General features: G+C 36.4%; 1 protein-coding gene across 1 annotated transcript in view; it reads right to left on the minus strand.

Annotated features, from left to right (window-relative positions):
- The window catches only part of ATP7A (ATPase copper transporting alpha), a 132,853-nt gene that overhangs the window by 42,373 nt on the left and 78,385 nt on the right, over positions 1 to 12,095 (minus strand). Inside the window, exons 7-10 of the mRNA XM_081043611.1 lie at positions 11,528 to 11,689; positions 2,448 to 2,524; positions 2,029 to 2,254; positions 390 to 623 (exon numbers count right to left, since the gene is read on the minus strand). Of these exons, the coding sequence (XP_080899737.1) occupies positions 390 to 623; positions 2,029 to 2,254; positions 2,448 to 2,524; positions 11,528 to 11,689 (699 nt within the window). The remainder of the gene's footprint in view (positions 1 to 389; positions 624 to 2,028; positions 2,255 to 2,447; positions 2,525 to 11,527; positions 11,690 to 12,095) is intronic.

The raw sequence follows: 12,095 nt of genomic DNA on the forward strand, positions 1-12,095 counted from the left end.
AAGTGGTATGTATGCTGTGTAAAATATAAAGGTATGTAGAACAGGATCAGAAAGTGATTTCCATTATAGCATGAGATTATGGGTGAATATTTTTTCATCATTTTAAATCTTGTGGTCACATCAATTTTTCCATTAATGTGACATAAATAAGTAACTTCTCAAATGACTCACTCTGAAATATGGATATATTGTACTATCTACAGTATTAATTCCATAAACTTGGTAAATCTTCTAAAGTAATATTTAAAATATTGCCAAAAAAATAAATACTTCTTTCAGTAAATGATTAACTACATAAATCAATATATTTTTACAATAATTGGTCTAGAAAATATTACGGTCATTTATCCACCCAAGATTTTCACAAATGTCACCTTTTCTTACTTTACCTTTGCTATATGTTCCAGCCAGCGGCCTAGAGCAATAAATACAAACAGCATGGGAGGCGTGTCAAAGAAAGTAACAGGGTTCACTTTGGCTCTCTCATACATTGCAACTAGAAGAATAACCAAAGAGTAGGCAAATGCAATGGTGGTGGCCAGCACAATCAGTACATCCATATTCGCAGTTTTATGCATCAGTGCTTTGTAGGCCTGAATGTAGAAGTACCAGCCTCCGAAGAACTGTAATATAGAAATAATAATCATTGCTTTATTAAAAATGCTGAAACTTACTTTGGCTTTTATCTAATCCATAAACACTAAGGAGAGATTTTAAGTTTAACCAATAGTTAGTATTTTAGCATATATGTGTGTGCAAGGATTCAAATTGCTATATAAGCCCATGGCAGCTGTCCTCTATGATTAAATAAACAGTCCATAATATAAAATCAAGTGGTTCTTAGAGTTTTCTCTTTCATGCTAGCAAAAACAAGAAACGGAAAAAAACTATGTTATTTTGACAAGGAGTTTTTATATAAAACTCATCTTGCTAAGTGAAATAAGTCAGACTAAAACAAATACCACATAATTTCAATTATTTATGGAATCTAAAAACCAAAATAAACAAGCAAACAAAACAGAAAAACACATAGGTACAAACTGATGGTTGCTAGCTGGGAGGAGGGTTGAGGGGCTGGGTGAAAAAAGTAAAGGGATTAAGAAGTACAAAATGGCAGTTACAAAATAGTCATGGGATGTAAAGTGCTGCATAGGGAATATAGTCAATAATGTAATAACTATGTATGGTGCCAGGTGAGTTCTAAATTTACCAGATGGGGGTAACACTTCATAAGTTATAAAAATGTCCAACTGCTATGCTGTACACCTGACCTGAAACTAATATGATACTGAATGTCAAATGTAATTTAAAAAAATAAAAATTTTAAAAACCCTCATCCCCCATTTCTAAAATTCAACCTAAGTGGTATATCACAAGCTATTGGATCTGTTGCCCGTTTTAGTTGGTAAACATAACTGGAAAGATTATTTTTCATTAGTATAGAGAAACATACTAGGATTAAAAAATATTATTGCTTTTTACAAGGATCAGAAAAAGGAACAGGTTTATTAGATGGAAGTGATCCACAGTAGAAGTTTATCTCAAAAGAAGGGTTGACAATATACAGAAAGTAATGAATTTAGGTGCCAGGGAGAAATAGTAAAAAAAATATATAATGCAATAATTATAATTATTTTACTTTATATAATAAACAAAAATATATTTATAATATATTTAATATAATATAATTAATTTAAAATACTAAACGTTATATATGTATTTAATTTTATTGTTATAATAATTTAAAAAATAACATTACATACAAAGCAGATAACAATACCAAATTCATATCTAAATACAAACTGAACTCTTATTCTCTGCTTTGTCATTAGACAACATCCATAGGGGTTAAGCAGAATTTATTATCTACTATAACTAACCACTCAGTTTAAGATTATTTTTATAAAACATACAGCATAAAATGATTGGACTTCTGGCTAACAGCTACTTTGCACTGAAAATACTTTGCCTGCCACATTTTGGCTATTTTTAATTATTAAAAAATAGACTTGTTAACATTTCACTTGCCTGTACAGGTAAACATAATAAAAAGGATAGCAAATTCATGATGGACAATCCTGGCAGGATCTGGCGCTCCAGGAACATAGAAGAATGAACGTTGATCATTTCTTCTTGACTCATGTTCTGATTATGGTGAAGAGTTGCAAGATGGTGGTCCATGACCATCATATATATCATCAGCCCCATTACAGGAACACAGAAAAGCAAGCTCACAAGGAAGGACCGTTTCCATCTTATGTAGAAAAGAAAAATTATTTTAGTAAGAAACTAATGGTTAAAGAGTCTATGTACTACAGCAAAATACAAGTTGTGACCACGCCACCGTGTGGAACGATGATATTGTAAAACCTGACAAGCTAAGAGGATGTTAAATTTGTAATCAAGAGTCAAAATCTGTTTTTCACTGACACTCCAAAAGTACTTACTGTCTTATTTCTCGTTTATGGTCTAGGTGGCTTGCTGATCGATCCTTCTTGACCAAAGAAGCTTCAAAACCCAAGCTCTAAAGGAAATTCACAAGAGAACAATTATTTCACTGAATGTATAAATACTATGTAGAGACAATCTAAGCCATGGTACTGTCATTAAGAACAATTCAATTACTGAGTGCAAGTAACTCTTGGGAATATAAAGATGAAGATGTGCTTCCTAGATGCAAAAATCCTTAACCAATTATTAGCGAACCATACTCAACAATACAGTAGAAGGATTATACACTGTGATCGAGTGGGATTTATTCATGGAAAGCAAGGATGGTTCTATACCCACAAATCAATCAACATGATTCAACACATCAACAATACCAAGCATAAAAATCATATGATCATATCAATAAATGCAAAAAAAAAGCATTTGAGAAAATTCAACATCCATTTATGATAAAAACCCTCAGCAAAATGGGTATAGAGGAAACATACTTCAATATAATAAAGGCTATATACATATATGACAAACCCACAGCTACAATACTCAATAGTGAAAAGCTGAAAGCTTGTCTTCTAAGATCAGGAAAAAGACAAGGACTCCCACTCTCACCACTTTTATTCAACACAATACTGGAACACCTAGCCACAGCACTCAGACAAGAAAAAGAAATAAAAGGCACCCAAATTGGAAAGGAAGAAGTAAAACTGTCACTATTTGCAGATGACATGATACTATACAACGTATGAAAATTAAGTTCACGAACTTGTTGCAACGATGTTGCTAACCTTTTTTGATATCAGAGGGATTATTCATTATGAATTTGTACCAGCTGGACAAACAGTCCACTAAGTTTACTATGTGGAAGTGCTGAAAACGCTGCTTGAAAAAAATTAGACTACCTGAACTTTTTGCCAACAATTCATGGCTCTTGCATCATGAAAATGCATCAGCTCACACGGCACTGTCTGTAAGGGAGATTTTAGCTAGTACACAAACAACTGTAGTGGAGCACCCTCCCTACTCATCTCATCTGGCCTGCAATGACTTCTTTGTTTACCCAAAGACAAAGGAAATATTGAAAGGAGGACATTTTGATGACATTCAGAACATGAAGGGTAATACGATGACAGCTCTGATGGTCATTCCTGAAAAACAGTTCCAAAACTGCTTTGAAGGATGGATGAGCAGCTGGTATCGGTGTATAGCTTCCGAAGGGGAGTACTTTGAAGGTGACCATAGTGATACTCAGCAATAAGGTATGTAGCACTTTTTCTAGGATGAGTTTGTGAACTTAACTGTCCAACCTCATATGTAGAAATCCCTAAAGACTCCACCAAGAGCTATTAGAACTAATAAAGGAATTCAGTAAAGTTGCAGGATACAAAATTAGAATACAGAAATCTTTTGTGTTTCTACACACTAATGAACCCTCAGAAGGAAAAATTAAGAAAAAATAACACAAACAAAAATTTTCCTCAATGAAACAAACTATTAAACCCATACCCTAAGTAAGACTCATAGAATCAAAGAAAGTAACACACTATATTTTGAAATCTAAAGAAAATGCTGTCATCTAACATCTCTTGGAAGTGTACTACAGTGAAAAAGTAGGCCTGAGCTTTGGAGACTCAAAGATTAGGCTCAAATTCCAGCTATATGTACTACCTACCGTGTTTCCCCGAAAATAAAACCTAACCGGAAAAAAGCCGAAGCATGATTTTTCAGGATGCTTGTAATATAAAATAAGCCCTAATGCATCTTTTAGAGCAAAAATTAATATAAGACCTGTTCTTATTTTTGGAGAAATACGGTAGGGGTTATTTTAATATTATGACCACCCTGAAAAATCATGCTAGGGATTATTTTCCGGTTAGGTCTTATTTTCGAGGAAACACGGTATTTGACTTTGGGCAATTAACTTAACTTCTCTTAACATGAGTTTTCTCACCTCCAAACTGAATACAATACCAATGTTGTAAGAATTAAGAATTGAAGCTTTGTGGTTTTTGAGGGTCATCAAAATGGCGGCGTGAGGTGAGCCTCTGTAAAGCTCCCATGGAATTTACAACTAATCGAACAACAATAAATCCACAAAGGACTCCCTGCACAGCAGACAAGACGAAGAGGCGCACTACTGAATTCACCTAAAGGTGGAAGAATCGCGAGAGCAGGGGAGGGGGGAAGGGAGAAGTGGGGAGACGGAGCAGCGCCGGCACAGGACGCAGACCTAGCTCAGTGCTCCGAGCTCGCTGCATCCCGGAACTACCGCAACTGCGGTAAAGGGAAGAACACGGACTGCTAGGGCTCCACTTAGGGCCCACAGGGCTGAGGGGGCAGCATATAACACGTCTTAACCCAACACTCATGGCAGAGACCTCGGAGAAAAGACTGAGAGAAGAAGGCTGAAAATGGTGATTTAAGCCCTCACTGCCGAGCAGAGAACGGAAGCCTTAGGAACTCAGACTAGCAGCCCCTTCCCTACCCTCTAAAAGCTCCCCGCACCCGCACCTGCCCAGTGCTAGAAGCGGAACAGTAGCAGTGTCAGAACAAAAGAACAGAATATTTGATGTTCTGAGAACTGTGGACCGCAGACACAGATTCACAGCCCAACTAGTTCCAGCAAAGTGGAGAAAGCTGTGAAAGCAGGACCGGCTGTGGTGGTGGTTGCCGCCATTGCTCTGGGCCACCTCTCACTACTCACCCCACACCTGGCCCCACCTATCTGGGCGGATCCCTGCAGGAATAAACTGAACTGCTGAAACATACGGGCTCTGAATCTGGTGCAGAAAAAGCTTTGGAAATTAAAAAATTTCCGCATCTCCACAGGGATGTGGCGCCCTATGACCCAGGCGAACTGTTAACAGAGGAGAAGCCTATTTCCCAGGGAATACCCCCATTGTGTGAGTAGCTGGAATAGTGGCGAGCAAACATAGCACTACTGTGTGAGAGAGGAAAAAAAAGCTGCCATAGGAAAGAAAATAAAACATCCTACCAACAAGTATTGGAAAACAAAAGAAAGACCTCTTCGTATCAACCTGTTGCAGAAGCCACTCCTGAAGATGTCTAGGAAGAGAAACAATAAATCAGTAATGCCCATGAATAACCAAGGCAAAAAGACAGCTCAGAAAAAAAGTGAAAAGACTCCAGAAAATAAACTGAAAGATATGGAAATATGTGACTTAAACGACAGAGAATTCAAGATTGCAGTTCTGAAAAAACTGAACGAGATGCAAGAAAACACAGAAAGGCAGTTTAATGAACTCAGAAACACAATCAAAGAACACCATGAGCATTTTGCAAAAGAGATTGAAATTTTAAAAAAGAACCAAATGGAATTTCTGGAGATTAAGAACTCAATAGAATAAATTAAGAATGAAATAACTAGCTTAGGTAGTAGAGTTGACCAAATGGGGGAAAGAATCAGTGACATCAAAGATAGAATACTGGAAATGACACCGATGGAAGAAGACAGAGACTTGAGACTTAAAAGAAATGAAAGACCTCTACAAGAACTTTCTGACTCTATCAGAAAGAGCAACATAAGAATGACAGGCATACCAGAAGGAGAAGAAAGAGAGAAGGGAACAGAGAATATATTCAAACAAATTGTTGATGAGAACTTCCCAAACTTGTGGACAGAACTGGATCTTTGAATCCAAGAAGCAAATAGATCACCTAATTACCTCAATCCAAACAGGCTTTCTCCAAGGCACATTGTATTGAGGCTGTCTAAAATCAATGACAAAGAAAGAATCCTCAAGGCAACCAGGGAAAAGAAGACGGTAATCTACAAAGGAAAGCCCATTAGATTATCACCAGCTTTTTCAGCAGAAACTCTACAAGCCAGGAGACAGTGGAACCAGACATTCAAACTATTGAAAAAGAGAAATTATGAGCCAAGAATAATATATACAGCAAAGATATCCTTTAGATATGAATGAGGAATAAAGACCTTTCCAGACATACAGAAGATGAGGGAATTTTCTAATACACGACCTGCACTACAAGAAATACTAAAGGAGGCTATTCGTACACCATCAACAAGGACAATTTGTGGCAACATAAAAAGGGGGAGAGTAAAGGCCTGAACCGGAATTTGGGAATGGAGAGAGCAAGTGTACTAAAGAAAATGGAATGCTGTAAACATCAAACTTCCTTTTACATAAACTTAAGGGTAAGCATTCAAAAAAAATCCAGAACTGAAATATATACTGTAATAAAAGAGGAAACAGAGGGAAAAATCATAGAATACCACCACACAGAAATAAGAGACAACATCAAAAAGGCAAAGAAACAATGTACACACAACCTTACCAGAAAACTAAAGATAGAATGACAGGAAATCCTCACATATCAATGATCACCCTAAATGTAAATGGACTGAACTCACCAATAAAAAGGCAGAGAGCAGCAGACTGGATCAAAAAACTAAACCTAACCATATGCTGTCTCCAAGAGACATATCACAGCTACAAGGACAAGCATAGACTCAAAGTGAAAGGGTGGAAATTGACGCTCCAAGCAAATGGTATCCAGAGAAAAGCAGGTGTAGCCATAATGGTATGAGATGAAACAGACTTCAGGGTGGAAAAGATAACAAGAGACAAAGATCGACATTTCACAATGGTAAAGTGGAATACAGAAGAAGAAGATATAACAGTCATCAATATTTATGCCCCCAATCAGGGAGCACCAAAATATACCAAGCAAATACTTACAGAAGTAAAGGGAGAAATTGACCAAAACACAATTATACTAGGGGACTTAATACATCATTGACAGCAATGGGTAGATCACCCAAATAGAAAAAAATAAGGAAATAGCAGCCCTAAATGATACATTAGATGAAATGGACATAATTGACATATATAGAGCACTTCATCCTAAAACATTAGACTACACATTCTTTTCGAGCGTACATGGAACATTCTCAAGGATAGACCATATATAGGGACATAAAACCAGCCACAGCAAATTTAAGAAGATTGAAATCATACCAAGCATATTCTCTGATCACAACGCTTTGATATTGGATATTAACTGCAAAAGAAAGCAGGAAAAAACACAAATACATGGAGATTGAACAACATACTTTTAAAGAAGTACCGGGTCAAAGAAGAAATTAGAGGAGAGATGAAAAGATACATAGAAACAAATGACAATGAAAATACATCCTACCAAAATTTTTGGGATGCAGCAAAAGCTGTTTTAAGAGGGAAATTTATGTCATTACAGGCCTAGCTCTGGAAACAACAAAAATCCCAAATAAGCAACCTCATGTTACACGTTAAAGAACTACAAAAGAAGAACAAATGAAACCGAAGGTCAGCAGAAGAAAGGAAATAACCAAAATCAGAGCAGAACTAAATGAAATATGAACAAAGACAATAAAAAAACTAATGTGACAAAGAGCTGGTTCTTTGAAAAGATTAACAAAATTCACAAACCCCTAGCTAGACTCACTAAGAAAAGAAAAGACACTAATTAACAAAATCAGAAATGAAAACAGGGAAGTTATCACGGACATCACAGAAATACAAAGGATCATCCAAAAATACTATGAAGGACTATAAGTCACCAAATTCAATAACCTAGAAGATATGGACAAGTTCTTAGAAACATACAGCCTTCCAAGGCTGAACCATGAAGAACTGGAAAATCTAAACAGACCGATCACCAGTAACGAAATTGAATCAGTCATCCAAAACCTTCCCAAAAGCAAAAGTCCTGGACCAGATGGCTTCACAAGTGAATTCTACCAAACCTTCAAACAGGATCTAATACCAATCCTGCTCAAACTCTTCCAAAAAACTGAAGAAGAGACAGTACTCCCTGACTCATTTTATGAGGCCAAAATTACCCTCATACCAAAACCTGGTAAGGACAACACAAAAAAAGAAAACTACACACCAGTATCTCTGATGAATACACATGCAAAAATCCTAAACAAAATTCTAGAAAATCGAATACACAATGCATTAAAAAGATTATTCACCACGACCAAGTGGGGTTCATCCCCGGGGCATCATCCTCAAACCATCCCAGGGCACAAGGATGGTTCAACATCCGCAAAGCCATCAATGTGATTCATCACATAAATAATAAAATAAAGGACAAAAGTCATGTGATTGTATCAACTGATGCAGAAAAAGCATTTACAAGATACAACATCCATTTATGATTAAAACACTTAATGAAATAGGTATACAAGGCAAATGCCTTAACATAATAAAGGCCATATATGACAAAACCCTCAGCTAATCTCACAATTAATGGTGAAAAAGTTGAAGCCCTTTGTTCTACATTCAGGAACATTGACAGTGCTGTACCCTATCACCTCTGCTTTTCAACACAGTGTTGGAAGTCCTTGCCAGAGCAATAACGCAAGAGAAAGAAATAAAAGGCACCCAAACTGGGAATGAAGAAGTTAAATTATCACTCTTTGCAGATGACATGATGCTATATATAGAAAACCCTAAAGACTCCACCAAAAAGCTATTAGAAACAATCAACGAATACAGTAAAGTTGCTGGCTACAAAATCAACGTACAAAAGTCCACTGCATTCCTATATACTAACAATGAAATCTCAGAAAAAGAAATACAAAAACAATTCCTTTTGCAATTGGAGCAAAAAGAATAAAATACCTAGGAATAAACTTAACCAAGGATGTGAAGGACCTATATGCTGAAAACTATAAGACATTTTTGAAGGAAATTGAAGAAGACACAAAGAAATGGAAAGACATTCCGTGCTCATGGACAGGAAGAATCAACATAGTTACAATGGGCATATTACCCAAAGCAATACACAGATTTAATGCAATCCCCATCAAAATCCCAATGACATTTTGTAAAGAAATAGAACAAAAAGTCATCAGATTTGTTTGGAACAACTAAAGACCCCGAATAGCCATAGCAATGTTAAGAAAAAAGAACAATACTGGAAGTACCACACTCCCTGACTTTAGCTTGTACTACAGGGCTCCAATAATCAAAACAGCATGGTATTCGCAGAAAAACAGACACACAGAACAATGGAATAGAATTGAGAACCCAGAAATAAAACCCGATAAATATGGACAGATAATTTTTGACAAAGAGGCCAAAAACATACAATGGAGGAAAGACAGCCTCTTCAATAAATGCTGCTGGGAGAATTGGACAGCCACGTGCAAAACAATGAAACTGGACTGCTACCTGTCACCATGTACCAAAATTAATTCAAAATGGATCAAAGATTTAAGCATAAGACCTGACACAATAAACTGCATAGATGAAAACATAGGTACTAAACTTATGGACCTTGGGTTCAAAGAGCATTTTATAAATTTGACTCCAAAGGCAATGGAAGTAAAAGATAAAGTAAACAAATGGGACTATATGAAACTTTAAAGCTTCTGCGCAGCAAAAGAAACCATTGGCAAAATAAAGAGGCAACCAAGTGAATGGGAGAAGATTTTTGCAAACAGTGCCTCCGATAGGGGGCTAATATCCAAAATATACAAGGAACTCATGAAACTCAACAACGAAAAAACACACAACCCAATTGAAAAATGAGCAGAGGACCTGAAGAGACATTTCTCCAAAGAGGACAGACAAATGGCAAATAGACATATGAAAAAATGCTCAACATCACTAATTATCAGAGAAATGCAAATAAAAACCACAATGAGGTATCACCTCACCCCAGTCAGAATGGCTATCATCAACAAGACAAAGAGTAACAAGTGTTGGAGAGGCAGTGGAGAAAAAGAACCCCTCATACACTGTTGGTGGGAATGCAGACTGGTGTAGCCGCTATGGAAGGCAGTCTGGAGGTTCCTCAAAAAATTAAGAATAGAATTACCATATGACCCAGCAATCCCTCTCCTGGGTATCTACCCAAAAAATCTGAAAACATTTATCCATAAAAACACATGTGCTCCAATGTTCATTGCAGCTTTGTTTACGGTGGCCAAGACATGGAAACAACCAAAATGTCCTTCGATAGATGAATGGATAAAGAAGTTGTGGTATATATACACGATGGAATACTATTCTGCAGTAAGAAAAGATGATATAGGAACATTTGTGACAGCGTGGATGGATCTTGAGAGTATAATGCTAAGTGAAATAAGTCAGACAGAAAAAGCAGAGCACCCTATGATTTCACTGATATGCGGTATATAAACCAAGAACAACAAAAGAACAAGACAAACAAATGTGAAACAAAAACTCATAGACACAGACAATAGTTTAGTGGTTACCAGAGTGTAAGGGGGTAGTGGGAGTGGAAGATGAGGGTAAGGCGGATCAAATATATGGTGATGGAAGGAGAACTGACTCTCGGTGGTGAACACACAATGGGATTTATAGATGATGTAACACAGAATTGTACACCTGAAATCTAAGTAATTTTACTAACAAATGTCACTCCAATAAATTAAAAAAAAATAGTTACAGCTTTGTAATCTTGATAACTGATACATGGAAGGTACTCCATAATGCTGGCTTCACAAAAATGTTAATGGTATTATTATCCATATTAATAGGATGTTATCTGAACTATTAATACGCTTTATATCATTAAAACACAAATGCTATAGCACATTGAAACTTTTAATGCACTTCCGCATGTACTACCACTTCAGATTTACTAAAGAATACAGGATGAATTTATCACAAAGAAAGGAGTTTAGTCTTTAAATTTCTTACTTTATCGTAAAAATTCATCATTTGCTTTGACCAAACAAACAATAAAGCATCTCACCGGATGCTTCACTTTCTTAGGGATTGACATGAATCTTACGCATAACAAATTGTATTTTACACCCATTTTCTAAATACTGTGGTTCTACTTTAAGTCTGATCCTGATTAATAATGTAATACTTGTATGTCTTTGCCTAACTCTTCCTGACAAATACTCCCTAAAAGGGCAGACACATTACATTAAATTTTGAGACAGACATTGTCTAGAGTAAACAAAGGGGTCTGATTTTTTTCATTGTCTCTGTCTGTCTGATATAAACCAGAAGCAATTCAAAGGAGTGCTGATTGAATAGGCAAGAACACAGAAATGCAAAGTGTTGGCACTTACTTCAATTATATGGATAATATCTCTGGGGCCAATAATTTCTGGTTCATATTTAATATGTGCTTTGTTGGTTGCCAGGGCCACAGAGCAGTAGAAGATCCCTCTGTGTTTTGTGAGGGTAGATTCTATTTTATGTACACAGGAAGCACACGTCATTCCTCTCACCTGTTAAAGACAAAGGCTTTGTTATTCAGAAATATACCTTTTCCTCCATTAAACATGGGTCATTAAATTAAAACTACACTTCTCTGTGCGATGTCAGAGGGATAGTGGATGGGGGGAGAGGAGTTCACACAGAGTGAGGGATATAAATGATAAACGTCTAAGTATTACTTTGTCTTGTGCACCTGAAACTAATAAAAAAAAAAAACTCTTGTAACATGGGATTAACACACAAGATCTTATTTGCACTATTAATATGCTTTGGATATGACCACTAGAATGCCTTTTTTATATCACATTGAACAAAGATGGGTCAGCTGCAACAGGTTAAACAAAAGAGGATCTCATTAAAAGTATCCCTCTTCCTGTCACTACTCATTGAGAGAGGACTTGACAAATCATTATTTCT

Source organism: Rhinolophus hipposideros, assembly GCF_964194185.1.
Source record: "Rhinolophus hipposideros genome assembly, chromosome: X".
Lineage (NCBI taxonomy): Eukaryota > Metazoa > Chordata > Mammalia > Chiroptera > Rhinolophidae > Rhinolophus > Rhinolophus hipposideros.